The sequence below is a fragment of the Electrophorus electricus genome, chromosome 19 (genome assembly GCF_041902795.1).
Source record: "Electrophorus electricus isolate QZ-2024a chromosome 19, ASM4190279v1, whole genome shotgun sequence".
Classification (NCBI taxonomy): domain Eukaryota; kingdom Metazoa; phylum Chordata; class Actinopteri; order Gymnotiformes; family Gymnotidae; genus Electrophorus; species Electrophorus electricus.
In genome coordinates this window covers 6,511,310-6,527,895 of record NC_137515.1, presented here as the reverse complement: position 1 = coordinate 6,527,895, position 16,586 = coordinate 6,511,310, and the positions used below count along the sequence as shown (strand labels likewise).

At 38.2% G+C, this 16,586-nt stretch overlaps 1 protein-coding gene and 1 long non-coding RNA gene across 8 annotated transcripts; both read left to right on the top strand.

Annotated features, from left to right (window-relative positions):
- Positions 1 to 3,130: 3,130 nt before the first annotated feature.
- LOC145652437 (uncharacterized) lies at positions 3,131 to 5,530 on the top strand. Its single transcript, XR_014118765.1, has 3 exons — positions 3,131 to 3,620; positions 3,778 to 3,858; positions 4,807 to 5,530. It is a non-coding gene; the product is annotated as an uncharacterized LOC145652437 (long non-coding RNA).
- Positions 5,531 to 10,020: 4,490 nt separating this feature from the next.
- anxa3b (annexin A3b) lies at positions 10,021 to 16,214 on the top strand. Of its 7 annotated transcripts, XM_027007341.3 has the most exons (14): positions 10,021 to 10,140; positions 10,519 to 10,547; positions 10,677 to 10,724; positions 10,841 to 10,928; positions 11,101 to 11,195; positions 11,449 to 11,562; positions 11,824 to 11,914; positions 11,997 to 12,076; positions 12,167 to 12,223; positions 13,381 to 13,474; positions 13,769 to 13,864; positions 13,996 to 14,054; positions 14,385 to 14,507; positions 15,377 to 16,214. In XM_027007341.3, the coding sequence occupies exons 2-14, from the start codon at positions 10,533 to 10,535 to the stop codon at positions 15,434 to 15,436; spliced, it is 1,020 nt and encodes a 339-aa protein (XP_026863142.2). In that variant the 5' UTR covers positions 10,021 to 10,140; positions 10,519 to 10,532; the 3' UTR covers positions 15,437 to 16,214. The 7 variants fall into 7 exon arrangements, 5 of the variants coding, with proteins under 5 accessions (XP_026863142.2, XP_026863133.2, XP_081558083.1 ...); XM_027007332.3 differs by having other exon boundaries at positions 14,385 to 16,214; XR_014118582.1 differs by lacking the exon at positions 10,677 to 10,724 and having other exon boundaries at positions 10,024 to 10,140; positions 10,846 to 10,928; positions 14,385 to 15,219.
- The last annotated feature ends 372 nt before the right edge of the window (positions 16,215 to 16,586 follow it).

Sequence of the window (16,586 nt, the reverse complement as noted above, 5' to 3'; positions counted from 1 at the left end):
TATTTATTGTGAGATAAAAGTGAGAATGATTGTGTATGGTGGCAGTCCTGACCATAATAACACAGTCTAATATGAGTCTTCCTTGCTTTTATTTCACAATTTAAAGTTCAGCATAGTTCAGTTGTCACTTTACAAAAATGGTGGCAGCCGACCACGACTGATCGAATGCTTCCACGTCTCTCGCTGTCCATTTCCGGCATTGAAAAGGCATAACGAAGAAAGGACGCTATATACTAACTAATCCATGATAACCTTCGTGTAATAAAGAACTTATCATTTGGCGTACAAATGCATGGAGTGGACAGGAAGTCTACTAATCTGAAACCTGATGCGAGAGGAAGGAAGGACTCAGGAACCAACCTTCAGAGCTTTCACCAATCATATTCATCACAGGCCGAGGCCCAGACTCATTAGGCTACAGCGCTGCACTTAACTAAACATCTTTTCCATAAAATAAATGCTTCCAGGTTACTCTCGGCGCAGGTCGTGCTCGCATCTGATCTCAATTACCCCGCGCGCAATGGCGCGGATTCGAGCGCAGGCAACGCGTATGCTGAACCGCTCTCCGAACTGCTGATTTACCCCCATCTGACATCAGCTTTGCTGTTTCTCTTATGATGGTTAAGGTTCGTATTGGGTATGGTGAGTGAGACCGCAGACGGGAAAGGGGCAATCGGTTACCCGGGATTTCGCCGAACACGCACACTCTTATTAACCAAGAAGGCACAGCACTGGGGAGCACGCAGGATACGCGCGCTGACTGTCACGTTAAGGAACTGGCAGTGGGGTGGGCCTCGGTGAATAATTGTTTCCTGATGCGTTCTTTCCCTTGGAATATTAATTACACGCTGATTGAAATCTTGTAGAATATTCGAGTTGAAACTGTGAGATGAAGTGAAGCCTAACCTATAGAAGAGTCCCATTTAATAGGGTTTACTGTTATTCAGTAGAAAATCTGGAATTTGGTTTTAAATTTAAGCGGAAGCGACGAAGTTACTAAAATTCACGTGACTAGAGGTTTTGGCAAAATTTCTGAGATTAGACTTTCTGCATGTAATTTTTTTTTACAGGTCACACACGGCGGGGGGGGGGGAAAGGAACAAAACAAGCAGGGAGCTGCTGAGCATATGTTTTTCGTTCACCGGGAGGCCTCGAACACACATTTTGTTTGGAAAGGATGCCAAAACAGAACAAAGTAGAGTTCTTATTTGTTTGTCTCAGTCTCATGCAATCCTTCTCCCGCTCCTCACTCATCTCCATGTCTAAGTCCAGTCTCCTGGGGGGTTGCTCTCTCCATGGTTTTATTTTAACGTCTTCGTTAGGAATTGTTGAAAGCTCCGAAGTCGTTCCTCTTGCACGAAGTATGAACAAGACTCCGCCAAGTGGTTTTATATGGTCCAACAACGTGGCTTTAAAGCTCCGAAGAATTTGAACCTGTTTTCTTTCTAATGAGGCTTATGTACATCTTGTGTCCTGTGAATACCGTTCAAAGATAAGTATGATAAATGATCAACTTACTTTTATTCAAAAGAAAATTTGGCAGTCATAATATTGCATAAAGCGTGCATAAACTTTCACTCAATGACCAAGTGGACAGATCGAAGGAAGTCTCTGCTAGGCTAAGATATTTGCAGTGAAGTGTTTCACCGTCAACTAACATAGCCAATTGTATATAAGCTTGTAGTTTTATTTTTATCCAAATAGAAACAGAAATCTATTATTCAGTCAGCAAACGTGAACAGAGCTATTGCCGGAAATTCAGAATTGGTAGGCTCGTACATATATTGTTGCATGATTTCCATTCTCCCTCCTTGAGCCACTATATTGAACACTGCTTTAATAGCATAGCACGCTGAGAGTCTGTGACAGAGAGCTGTCAATCAAGCATGCGCATTTGAATATTAGAATCTGGTCCTGGGCATTCACGTATCCAATTTGGTTAATTTTTGAGTAGTGTTTTATGTTTTTTGTAAAAAAACAAAACAAAACTGCTGAATGTTAAGTATATCAGTTTATTTTAGAAACATACAAACATCAGTTTTTTTAAAAAAAAAAATATCTTTAAGGGTTTTTAAGGTCATATTTACAACAGCTTGGAAATATAAAATATATAACTGCAGATTTATTGGTCTATATGATTCCAAATGGATATAGGCCTACCACTGCATGTATATTTCACATTTTCCATGTGTGTCTGATTGCATGATGTGCTGTGATTCTTCCTTTCATAAATCTTAATATTTTGGCAAAGCCCTATGGTCCTCAAAAGTACCTCTCTGGAAGATCTCAGGTTGCTGAATGAATCTGTGAAAGAGCATAATGCTCCAGACCTTTAAGCTTCTCTAACTGAATGTTTTACCACCTTATCCAACCATAAACTATTTTAAAATTTAAATCATATATCTGACCTCCCAATTTATCAGTACTTTGAGACAGACATTTAATGAATTAATGAATGAATTGAGAACAATTCATTTAATGAATTAATTGAATAAATAAACAAGTTAATCAATAAATCTTCAAATCAAAATTTATTTATATAGCACTTTTTACAACAGATGTCACAAAGCAGCTTTACAAATGTCCAAGTGCAAGTCCTAGTGAGCAAGCCAAGGGCAACAGTGGCAAGCAAAACTCTCTAGAGCATGAGGAAGTAATCTTGAGAGAAACCAAGACAGCTTGGTGCTTAAAAAATATTTAAAGAAAGTTTTCAGAAAACATACTAAACTAATATTGGCATTTAAGCTTCTGCATTCAGAAAATGAAACATGTAATGCCAAATAATAGTCAACAGAGGGAGACAAACAGGAACGTTAAAACAGAACTCCCTTTTAACATTATTATGGTACTATTTCACCTGTGTGACATTGGCAGCACAGAGGAAGAAAGAGGCGAGGATAAATTAAAACTCTTTATTCTCCATGTCTTGTGATAATACAAAAGAAGAAGCTGCAAGGCAGTGGCCAAAGAGAAATTCAGAATTGCACTGATAAAGATACAACAGCAACTCTTTAGTCTGACGTGCAGCACTGACATAAGGAACCTGTGGGCTTAAATAGTGACAGAGAAACAAAGAACAGGTGAGAAACCTTAATACATCGGCAAGCTGGACCGGAGCAGGTGCTGTGAGTGGGTGAGTCCCTCTTGCTGGATGGTTGACCAACCGTGACCAACATGCAGTAACAACAGGACAACTAATTGTCAAGTGTTTCATGAATCCCAGCATTTCAAAGGCGTAAAAGCAGTGGTAGCTCAGAGGTTAACATGTTTGCCTTGTAATTGGGAGGTTGCCAGTTCAAGCCCCACCATTGCTAAGTTACCAGTGCTGGGCCCCTGAGCAAGGCCTGTAACCCTACATAGCTTAAAGGTGTATTCAAGCATGATTGCAAGTCACTTTAGATAAAAGCATCATCTTAATACTGTGAATGTTTATATTTTCTTCTTTTTATCCCCTTTATGGATGGTGGCAGGCCAAGTGAAAAGAGTGATCTTGTATCCTGTTGGAGAATTGGAGAATTTAGTATTTATGACTAGTTTTCCACTTAATTTCCTGTGATTGGCTCAGCAGTACATCTATGCAGGACAACAGAAAACTATCAAACACGTTCTTCACAGTGGAGGTACAAAGCGATGCTTTGATCTTTGCATAGAGCCAACAGCATGATTGGCCCCTTATAAGGATATTTAATTTGGTGGCAAGGAACTACACTTTTGTACTCTTGTCTTTTCTTTCTCTGTGGTCAGCAGAGATGGACAGTAACCTTTGGTATTTTGCAGTTTTCAGCGGTGTCGTGTGGCTTATGGTGGCTCTGTACCTGCTTTTCTGTGCCTATCTGCTGCGCTCTTTATGTCAGAAAGGTAAGAGAGGCCCAGGATATATGGAGAGCTCTGGAACTAGAGGCAGAGGTCTAATATAACTGACATGTATTGGGTATCATATAAAAAGAGGGAAACCGGAACCTGAGAGTTCTGGAATGCTGAATCATCTGTCTATCTGAGATCTTGGCAGCATTGACATTCAATTAAATTCTTCACACTTTTCAAATATCTATGGATCGCTGTGAGCAGGCCCACTGAGTTTTGTAAATATTAGATATACCCAAATCCAGGATAATACCCTACAGATTGTTTTCATTACTAATCTAACACATTTATTGGCATTAAATCATGTATAGTATCTTGAGTCAGGGGCATGGGAACTAAGCTCTGCAGGGCAGGACATGCGAAACTGGAGCAATAGGGCCATCCTTTTTTTTTTCTGAAGGGGCACAAATAGCCTAGTCTAAATGGAAAAATGATGTGTAAGTAAATCTAATGCCATCTTATCTATTTAAATCTAATCTGATTTAAAATCTAACGCTTTTCAAAATAGTTAAGAACATGTATACATTTATACAAAACAATAGGGATGAGACGTTCAATACCGAAGCGTCGAAGCTCGTGTCACTTTTCCAACCCTTACTGATTCGACATAGTGTACCGGAGTTTGTATTGAGTCACTTACCCTCACGTGTCATTTGAAGCTTCGAAAACGACAACGAACCACCGGAAATGGGCGGGACTGGTTCAAAGTTTTGGCGCGATCTCATATTTTAGTGACTTTTAAGGTAAATGGTAAAATCCTGAGCGCCTTTTTTGTGGCAGAGTCTCATTTAAAAATGGAAACTTCTACATCAAATAAGCGTTCCAAAGCATGGGAAGATGTTGATAACATATCTAGAAATAGGTTAAGTACTAAATATAATGTATATGTATGGTTTATGTAAAACACAAGGGTCTTATTCTAATTAAATGTATTTTTAAAAGGTGCGATGTCGGCAGTGTTCCCAGGAATTCTTCTTTTGTAACGACACGTCCTCAATGCTGAGACACCTTTGTGCCAAACATGAGAGCACATCAGCACCACATACTGGTGAAATCATGAACCAGAGAAGAAACAGACTTAAACCCAACACTGTGGAGAAACGTTTATTCTTAAATAAAAATTTGTCAGCATAACTGTTCGTTTGCACTCAGTTTATTGAACTGAACATTAACTCCTCTTCTATATTAGGTTCTGTTCCCAGTTAACCACAATCACTTAACTTCCAGTCACTATACCCCAGCAATATGTTTCCTCAGATCATAGTTTCAAACTTTGTAGACGATTTTTATATCCCCTATATACCCCTCATATTCCCTATAAAATCATGGTTTCATGATTCACAGATGAGTGGTCACTCTGTTGCTAATATATGACTGATATTTTCCATAGGCCTTATACATTCTACAATAATGACAACATTCAAGCATTTATTGAAACATAATTAAACAGGATTTTCAGCAGATCTGAACAGACACGAGTTGAACTGTAAGACCACGCAGCATGTTTTGCATTAACACACTTTGCAGTATTGATCTGCAGGCTGCAATCTTTTTTTTCTGGAAAAAAGATGTCACTCTTCTCTGATGTTGGATTTCAATACTCCAATGCATCAAATCCTTTTCGGTACAATCAGGAAGAAGCTCCTAAAGCTTCAATGGGGCTTCGTCCACCCACCACTACAAAACAACACTGCAATGAAGTCAGAGACCTGCCCCATCACCATGTCACCTGCCATAGAGTAGAGATATCTGTTATGACATGCAGTGAATCAAAGAAGTAGATTTACCTGAGATGCTGGTTCTAAAAGAGTGGAAGCTGGAGCAACTCCAACCTTTGTACAGGTCAGAAGGGCCCATAACCATACAAGGGAAAGGGAGAACTGCCGAAGAGGAATATCTATAGAGAGAAAAGGACCGAATCAACACATGTTCAGATTTAACGGTAAATGTTATAATGTAATGGCCATTGAACTGTGCACAGGACTGACACTGAAATATTGTAATATATTGAGGCTGATTTTACTGTTCTCCTGTAGAGCCACCTGCCTGAGATATTAATTTAGCCTAGGGTGGGGCTTTGTGTATTTATGGGGGTGTAGACCAGAAAGTAGATGGTGGTGAGATGGGAGTTGTAGTTATTTAATGATTATCTGTTGATGGAACAGCATCCAATTCTGTTTTGCCTGGTACGGACGCATAGTCCATTGTTAATTATTAGGATTGTTGATTAATGTTTGAGGAGCATTAGAGTCCAACTGAACTGTTTACTTTTAAAGCCATTTATTATCCTTTCACAATTTTTAGTGAAAATTGAGCACAACTTCTTTTTCACAAACACAAGAAGCTAGGCAGTGGAGGAAAGAAGCAGAGACAAAGAACTTTGCCATAACGTGATAGCAGTGTGGAGGTCCTTTGCCAAATTGATTAATTCTGGAAAATTCTCAGAATTTCCTCACAGGATATAATTCTGCTCATGTCTCAGCTATTGCCTTCCTGTAGGACATTTCTGTCATTTATCGTAAAATTACACAGTACGGTATTTAACTAGCATTTTCCTCTCATCCTGATACTTCCACCACTGGAGTGAAGGAAGTTTGTGAGGTCACAAGAGGTGCTGCCCCCTAGAAGCGTTTTAAGTCTTGCAGTGTTTTTACTGTCAATGTTTAACATTTTTGAAGGCATGAGGTGAAGGGCAGAATGCAAATGCAGGAAGTTCTTTGATAAACGAGGGGAAACGAAACACAGGAGGCTGGGAACCCACTGAGGTAAATTAACATGCGAACTAAGCAAACCTAAAATGACTGCGATGAATGCACACATGACCAAATTTACCAAAATAACCACCAGCATGGGAAACCAAACCCAGGGTTTAAATAACCAAGACAATTAAGCACTGACCATACACAGGTGAACATATAAACAGGGAAAACCAAAACAAAGACTACAATTAAAGAACAGATGAGGGGTGGAGAAAACAAAACCAAGTAATGGAACAAGGAAGTAAAGGAAAACAGACACGACAGGGAAACCATGGAAACAGGGACGCCAGGAGGTTGGCCAAAGGTGACACAATGGTCACAATATGACGCCTCTGTTGGTCAGCATAATCCTTTCTGACAAAGAATATCAGATGAAGCCTATGAAAAATGTATTTTCCTAAATTTGGTTTCTCCATGTTCTTCCGCCTTGCTACCAACCCCCATGAGGGGCAGAAGTAAGGGGTTGTGCTTGTCTTTTTGGAATACTCTGGAGTAGTACCATCCTCAGTCTAACCTAACATCTCTGACACAGCTAATCAATGTCTCCAGAAAACAATATCCAGAATACAATCAAAATGTATTACAGATAGGCCTGCTGTTACCACATTGTTTATCTGGCTGCACTTTTTGGTGCTTATGGGGATGTAGCTTCTGATATTGTGCTTTGCTTTAATTTTAGGGCTTTATTAATATAATAAATTCATTAAAACAGCCTGTGATAAAGTTAGGAGAACATTAGAGACTATACTAGTTTTGGAACTTGTAAATTTTGTTCTTTCATGAAGGTCTGTGTTGGACTATGGCAATCAGTTACAGATGCACCTACCTACAATTAGACAATTAGAATCTTTTCCCCAATTTGTCTTCAGAAGCTCATTTTTTGGATGAAGTCTTCTACATCCTCTTCATATATACCTGATCATGTCATAACTTGTTTACTCAAAGAACTACTGCCCATTAGGGTAGAAACTGATTACTGTAATTTACTCTTCTTTTGGCCTGGATTATATTGCCAAATTATGAAATCTTGCAGTTATTAAACCACTATTGTAAAAACCTAGTCTTAATCCCCATGAACTTTCCAATTACAGGCCAATTTCAAACCTGCCCATTATTGCCATAATACTAGAAAAAGCAGTTTCTTCATTTAAAATGCACCTATTTACAGATGTACATGAAGTATTTCAATCTAGACCACATCACAGCAACTACATCAACTACAAGGGTAGTTAGTGATATTTTAATATCCTCTGATAAAAGATGCTTCTCTTTTCTTATACTTTTAGATCTTAAGGCCACATTTGATACAATAGACCACAACTGGAAACTGGGATGGAAACACTCATGTGGCATTAGATTGCTATCAATTTGACCTTGTACATAGCAGTGGTAGCTCAGTGGTTAAGGTACTTGACTAGCAGTTGGAAGGTTGCCAGTTCAAACTTCAATTTGCCACTGTTGAGCCCCTGAGCAAGGCCCCTGAGCTTAACTCTCAAGTTGCATTCAGTCAGAATTGTAAGTTGCTTTGGATAAAAGAGTCAGCTAAATGTAATGAATGGTCTGATCTTACAAAATTAGATATATTCTTATGATATGTACCATTATACACAGTTATTTGTAAGTATGCCGTCAGCTTCCATTGTTAAGTTGACGATACAACCCCCCCCCCCAAAAAAACCTCCCAGCTAAATCTTAAATTTTTTTAAACTTTAAAATATTCTTGTTGACATATAAAGCATTCAAGGATCTGGCACTACCTGAGTGAACTCACTGTATACTATAATTCACCTCACCTACTGCATTCTTAAAATGCAGGGGGTAGAGCCTTCTCCTATAAAGCCCCGCAGACATGGAACAGCCTTCTAGCTTTAATTTGGAACTCGTACACCCTCTCAATGTTTAAATCCAGACTAAAGACTTACTTATTCACTCTAAGTTCCTGTATATAAAGATCCACAGCCAGGGATCTGAACAAGGAATCCATAGTCATAGTTGTCTGGTAATCTGAGGTGTTGGCACTGTTGTCCAGCCATTTCATATGTTGACTCGAGAATGTGAGGATGACGTGGGTGTAATGTGATGTTGCAGAGAGCCCTCAGGAGTGTTGTCGCCCTCTGGCCCTCCCTTCTAATTATGCTGCTACAGATAAACACGCTGGGGCTACATGCTGACTGTTCATGTTTTATTCATCTTTATACATCTAACTACATCTAGATACATAGAATATATATATTTATCTGTATATATATTTTTTTCTCTATGCACCGCTGGTTCTCTTCCTCAGTTTGGACAGAGCACTCTCCACCATTTCACTGCGTGTTGTACTGTGTATGACTATGTATGTGACAAATAAACCAAACTTGAAACTTGAAACTTGAAACATCTTTCTATTTTAATTGTGTTTTACTGTGGAAATGATGCCAATACTGGACTATACTTGCTCATTGGTGACAGAGCATCTAAGATAATGCCAGGAAATGTCCCAGTGCCACCAGCAGATGAACTGATGCTACCATTTTCATTCAGACACCCCATCTAGTCCTATGGATGCTGAAACAGCTCACGTAACCTAGTAGCTGAGACTCCCACATCTACACTGAAGTGGCTACTTGGACTAAACATAATATAACAAAGCATGGACTGGTTATTAGCTGGGCAGCCGAAGGAGTCTTTGTCTTCCGAAGGTTTCTTTCTTAATTCTGCCCAGGGAGTTTTTCATTGCCACTGTCGCCTCTGGCTTGCTCTTTAGAGATCTCGACCCATATATATATTATCAAAAATACATAAGGCCACCTTCTTTATATATATATATATATATATATATATATATATATATATATATATATATATATATATATATATATATATATATATATATATATATATATATATATATATATATATAAAGAAGGTGGGCTTATGTATTTTTGATAATACTGATAATACTTTTACTTAAGTGAAGAAAATCCAGTTTTTACTTATTTACACTTTAATTATTCACATTTAGATGTTTTTGCACCTGGAGCTGTTGTGATATAACTTTCAAGATGTATCATTTATTTTACATCAAATATATATATATATATATATATATATATATATATATATATATATATATATATATATATATATATATATATATATATAAAAAGAAAAATAATATCAGCTAATAATTTTAGGTTCATACGTTGGTAGTTTCTGTCTGTACTATGACTGTACATTGGAATTCAAGGTAACTCAGTACTTGAATTGTTTTGTTAGGCTGCATTTTCTTTTTTTCGAATCTTTGACTGAAGTTTTACTTGGGTTTTAAGTTACCCACCGCTGGTGACTGCAGTAGACTTGCAGACCTGAACATAACTATTTCAATATTTACTGACGCAAAGCATTTTGTAACATCTTATGAATGCAAGCACAGATCCTTTTTTTTTGCGTGATCCGTTTCCTGTGACGGATGGGCGTTTCCCTTGTTGACAGAACAATTGGAAAAGATATTCTACGGAGCAAGCAAGTTAGGGTAAAGTGTTTTATCACTGAATTAAGAAAAACCTTTTTGAATACGCGAATAGTCGTCAGACTAAACGAGTTGGATTTGTGTTTAACTGACATTGCGCAGTAGACCGTTGTGAATCTCTCGCTTGGTTTTATTGGTAGAGGATGACGTTCAGAAAGCTCTGAAAACGCCCCAAGCTTCTGACTTTGTATGAAGTAATAATGATAATGATTTGCACTTTGGCGACTTTCTTGTACAGTGGGTTAGGATACGGAAATATTATTTGAGCCTTTCACGCATCATATATTCTGAAAGGGCTATTCTAAAATAGTTTTCAACCACTAAATAAAAAGCCCTATATGTATTGAAGGAAAGTAACAAATCTCTAACGTTTGAATACAGGGTTACCAGCTGGAATGTCTTCCGTGTGGGTGAGTGTACCCGTTAGGAATGAATCCAGTTACGTAACCATTGACATTTTTTATGTAGGATAAGCCTGTTTTGTATTCTTGTGTTTAGTCACATTTTGTACTTTTAAAAAGGTTTGTGTGCCGTTTTAGGATGATTTAAATCTTCTTCTGGATTCATCAGACTCACTCTCGATTACTGTAAGGCATTCTGTGTTTTGTGGCATTCTTGCTTATAAGCTCACGCACCTTTTAGACATGCAGTGGTATCAGATAAGATCAAGATGGCAGTGTGATGTTCTGCTCATTTTTCTTAGTCTAGTGCCAGAGGAACCATTAAAGAAAAGCCAGGCTTCAGACCAGCTGAGGATGCTGCAGCTCTAAGGGTGGCCATAGAAGGCATTGGTGAGACACTGGAACAGCTTCAAAAATTTTGTTTGCATTTTCCTCCTAAGTAAACTTACCTTGCATCATGTACTGAAGTTCAGGTAAAGAATGTTCATATTGTTTCACTGCAATGACTAACTATAGTCTGGTTTGTCTGCCTGTGTGTGTGTGTGTGTGTGTGTTTGTTTAGGCACCACAGAGAAGACTCTGATTGACATTCTCACTCAAAGAACCAATGCCCAGCGTCAGTTAATTTGCAAGGCCTACCAGGAAGCAACTGGAAGGGTAAAATATCCACATGACCTTTCATCCACTGTGGACTCCAGAAACATTCTAAAGCATTAGTGTTGGACTGCAGTCCTGGAGAAGCCCATGATACTGCATTTTAGTGTATTATCTCTAAAACAATTGTTTTGGCTAATGAAAGACTTCAGTTACATAAAAAACACTAATGGGGCTGTCCAGGACTGAAGTTGGAAGACACTGTTCCCCTACATGGATACAGTTCCATGACGATATGTGAACTCTTGCATGCTAGACTCTTGCAGATGACCTGAAGGGGGATACTCATGGAGACTTTGAGGATATACTGGTGGCTCTGATCACACCGCCCACTCAGTTTGACCTCCAGCAATTTAAACAGGCAATCAAAGTAAGAAATCTGTTCTTTTTAACATATTACAACTGTGAAAAATTGTCCTTTTTTGAAAGTTAGATTATTTAAAACAAATTTAAAGCTGTTACTTTTTTGCTAACTTGGCTTTTCATAGACTTGAGAACCTAAAAAGTAACTCTGACTACCACAAGGTTTACTGATAATTAGTGTGAAACCCCAGATATTTTCTCTATATTAAGAATCTGTTGTTTGGAGAAAGTGGTGATGGTATGGTTAACTATTTCTTGGGCATCCCAGGGGGCTGGAACATCAGACAGCACGCTGATAGAGATATTTGCATCCCGAACAAACAATCAGATCAAGGATCTGTCTGATGCTTATTTGAAAGGTTTGAGTGTTTACTGTTTTTTGTTTAAAACAGATCATTTGGCCATGTTCAATGCTGATTTTATGTTAATTGTCTGTTTCAGAAACTGGAAGATCATTACTTCATGACCTGCAGTCTGAGGTGTCAGGAGATTATGGGAAAAGCCTGCTTCTTCTAGCAGAGGTGGCTTCCCACTTAATGTCTTTCTTATATCCATGCCTGATTTGTGTAGATAATGAGTAATGGCATGTCCTAACCTCCCTTAACTCATAGGGTAAGAGGGACGAGAGTCCAAATGTGGATGCTGCGAAAGCCAAAGCAGAAGCCATGGTACAGCATTACTAAGATAAGATCACACTTTATTGTTCCTGAAGGAAATTGCAGTGGCACAGTACTGTAAAAATTGCACAACAGAAGACATACATTAAATCAGAATAAATAGGACAAGGTTGTAGAAGTGAGTTACAGAAGCACAAAACTGTGGTACGGATGAACGATAAGCCTTGATATTATAAGAGTTAGCAGGGTCTATATACATATATAAATTATGTACATGACTTATTCTAGAGCAGCCTTGGAAGGTGTTCCAAGGAATGCAAACATTGGTATTGCACTAAAAATGTATTGCACTAAGATAAAACATATAACACATATGAGAAATGTCTATATAAATAAACCACTATGTACATGATATAAACAAGAGCTGCAAAGCCATTATTGCACTAATGGAGTAAATAAAAATTAAAACATTTAAAAATATTATTAAAAACAGGAGTTACAATGACAATATTGGTCAGACTAGAGAGAAGAAAATTAGTGCATCATAATAGTATAAATAATAGTATGATCAGGACATGCAAGAGTATGGTATGGCTCAGCACAGTTCAAACAGCACCAGATCAGTAGTGTCCCTCCAGTGAGGAGAGTAGAGTCTTATTGCAGTGGGGTGCTCATTCACACATTGCAGCTCAGTCTCCTCAGTGGAGTCTGCACCTTCCTGTCTCTATATTCTTTGCTGTTGTGTGCTGTTAGCAACTTACATCTCACAGGATTGCATTCTGTAAAGGTCTTGACCCTAAAGTAGTGGAAGACGCTATTCTCCTACATGGATGCGGTTCCATGACGAATCAAAATCTGTGAATTCTTGCATGCTAGACTTCCATCTTCCATCTCTTTGTTGTATATTATTGTTGCAGTACTCAAAAAGTCCTTTTGCCAAAGTTGTTGGTACTGTCTGTTTTCTAAAACAGACAGTACCAACAACTTTGGCAAAAGGACTTTTTGAGCACTGCAACAATAATATACTGTCTGTTTTCTAAAACAGACAGTATCTAGTTAATATATACTCATTAAAGAGCACTCAGGCCTAACTTTCTCCACAGTAAAGCAAAAGATAATGATGATGATGATGATGATGATGATAAATATCTTGATATCTTTTTACTTCCATCTACCTCCACTGATTCTCATTGCTTGCTTCTGAACAGGTCCTGTATGAAGCTGGGGAGAAGAGGTGGGGTACAGATGAGAGCAAGTTCATTGACATCCTGTGTTGCAGGAGTGTTCCTCAGCTCAGACAGAGTAAGAGCTACTGCGATAACCAGACTGAAGAATGTCAAAAATCTAAATTATTTATATAGCACTTTTTACAACAGATGTTGTCCAAACAGAATGTCACTCCTCATGTCGGGCAGGCAGAATGGAGTCTGTCACTTCTGACATTCTGTACTAGTTTCACAGAAAACTGCAGGCTATTAAATTATTCATGGACATTGGTAATGCATTGGTGGAGGTTTTATCTTCTGTGCTACCAAAAATCTGTGCACTGTGCTGACCACACTTCAGTTACTTTGTTCTTTGATTTGTGTTTAAAAGCCCTGGTGGAGTATAAGAATCTGACAGGAAAGACCTTACAGCAGAGCATCGAAAATGAGATGTCTGGAAAATTAGAAAAGATTCTGGTGTCCATAGGTATGACAAATTCCTTTTTATTGTCTTTTTAAATATTGTTTATTTCATATGCCATTCTCCCAAGGGGAATAATTGTTTATACAAATTCCCCAGTAATACAGTTCCACTGACTGAAATGTCTGTCCTTGAAGTGAAATGTATGAAGAGTGTTCCAGCTTATCTGGCTGAGCACCTTCATGAAGGTATGAAGGTAAGCAAAGCAGACACAGCCAGTACTGCCTGGATGTTTGTTTATTCAGTGATTTACAGTGCAAACAATGTGGCTAAATCACTTTTAGCCTACTCACTCACACATTCGCCTTGTGTAATTCAATACTTCATTCAACATTGTACAGCTAAACTAATGTTAACTAATAAGAGTTCTTCAGTGACCACTCATTCTGTGATATCGCTGTCAAAGATCTGACTCTTGTGTGACTACTTGAGCAACAGCACTTCAAAACAAAGGAGGATAGGCCTTTTTTGTGAGTTTCCTAATCCTAGTTGAATCCTATAAAAGTGTAATATTCGGTTTGTTCAGGGCATGGGAACCACTGAATCTATTCTGACCAGGATCATGGTGAGCCGCTCAGAGATTGATCTGATGGACATCAAGGTGGAGTATAAAAAGCTGTTTGGCTGCTCCTTGTACTCTGCTATTGAGGTACGTACTAAGAGACAAAGGAAGGCTGTGTCAACACTGACCCACAGTAGTCACACACAAATATTGATCCATTCTCTCGATTTCCTTAGTAGTTCTTTCCTGTGTGTGTCTCTTCATCTTCACTTTCCATCTTTAGGTTCTGATTTACTGTTTCATTAGTTTATCCATGAATTAGCATTTTCATTTATGCATCCTTAATGTCTTAATTCTGAATGATTTATTTTATATTGCTTGGTTCTTTCAGACAGACAGCAGCAGTGTAAAGAGGTGTTTACACTGGGAAGGGATGAAGATAGCTAATCTTGTCCACCCTGTCTGTAGCATTAATAGTTTTTAGTGACATTACCCTGCACCACTAATTTTGTATACAGGCATATTCATTATTTTTATTTCTCTTTCTTTCTTTGCTGAGAGAGGACGATTTCTCTGATCTGTGTCTGGAACATCATCTCAGACCCCCCCTTTATACTAATGTCATGATGTAATCTGAGAGGTTGAGCTCATCAGATTTCCTATTTTACATTTGCTCTCAGCATGATTCTAGCCATTGTGGAAATCAAGGCAACATTTTACCAAACTTCAACACTTTTCAATCAGTGTGCTGTGCTTTTCTAGCTGTTTAGCAGACTGTGAAGACTAAATGACATGACTGCAAGGGCCCATTTGCAATGGGCATGGATTCATGCAATATGAATTTGGGAAAAAAATGGTGGTATGTTCTAGGAAGAAAGAATAAATGTAAAAATCTGTCATTAATAATCTAGATTTGTGCTGCGCTGTTAAATGAATATGCAAATGTATAACCAGAACATGTTGCATCAGAAAACTGTTTGCTTATATTTACATAAAATGTTGCCTTTCTTCTGCAGTCTGAGACCTCGGGGGACTATCAGCGAACTCTGCTGAGGATCTGTGGGGAGCCTGTCTGAACTAAAACTGTCCAAAATCAGCGTGCAGTCCTCAGACACGTGACTGCTGTGTGGAAACGCCGGGCCATTCCTGAGTTTGGTTTCACTTTGATCTCCCAAATATAGTGTACCAAAGCTTGAGATCGACCATTTAATAGTTATGACACTCTTATAAGGCTGTGTATAACTTATGTATAAGACTAGTTTGGAAAGTATGTAGCAGGGATGGCAGATTATCAAAAATAATACACTGAAATAATACTTTAACAAGAGAGAATTTAACTGGTTTTGTCTTCTTCTTCCTTGTCCCAGCAGAGGGCAGTGATGTGCACATAATTCTCATTTATGATGTAAAAGTTGGACTATTTTAGTATTTTGATGTGGTATATGTGTCCTTTGTAACAAAATACAACATTAACCTTAGAGGGAAGTTGCAGAAATGGTCTGAAAAAATTAAAACAAGTGCCCTTTCACTCTTAAGGCTATAGGCTGAATAGAATTTCCTACTGAGTCTTGATATTCGGTAGCAGAATCAGACAAAGTCCCACTTTTCATGGGATAATGAAACACCTAATTCATATAGACAGTAGTTATTTTCATTACCTGACAGGTGCTGGTAAATCCTACCAAGATTCCTAGCCCAAATTCTGATTTGAGGAATGTTTGTCTGAAGTAGCTTTTGGGATGAAACAGTTGCATTTGTGAAAATGTTTAGATCAAAAGCAGTATGTAATTATCCATATATAACATGAAGCGGTAGTGCATGGTATGTCTAAAACAAGTAAAAAAATCATTTCTGTTGGGTCCACCTGATACAACTGATCAATTATTTAAAGAGAAGTGAAATGAAAAAAAAATGACGAACGAGTTGGTATCAAGTGTGCTACTTGCAGTGATTACAAAATCCAGGTTTGCTAATTGGATTTGACGTTTAAAGTACAATTCGTCTAATAAAAGTATCAAAGCATCCTCACAATTCAAACATAAAAGTCTAGGATCAACCCATCCAGCGTAATAAGAGACATACTTCTCCGCAGTCCATGCAAATGTGAGCCTTTCTGCATTACAGTAATACCATCTGTAATCTGGTGTATTGAGTTCTGGAAAGTAAATCTTGACCTCCAAACCAATTCCCTCTCATTTTGATGAGCAGTTTCGACAGGGGAATGAC

Excerpts from the sequence above, each read along its gene's own strand:
- anxa3b (XM_081701957.1), top strand. The coding sequence starts at position 10,078 with ATGGGCGTTTCCCTTGTTGACAGAACAATTGGAAAAGATATTCTACGG. Across the intron at positions 10,141-10,518 it reads TACGGAGCAAGCAAGTTAGG|GGTTACCAGCTGGAATGTCT; the intron begins GTAAAGTGTTTT and ends GTTTGAATACAG. Across the intron at positions 12,077-12,166 it reads GCCTGCTTCTTCTAGCAGAG|GGTAAGAGGGACGAGAGTCC; the intron begins GTGGCTTCCCAC and ends CTTAACTCATAG.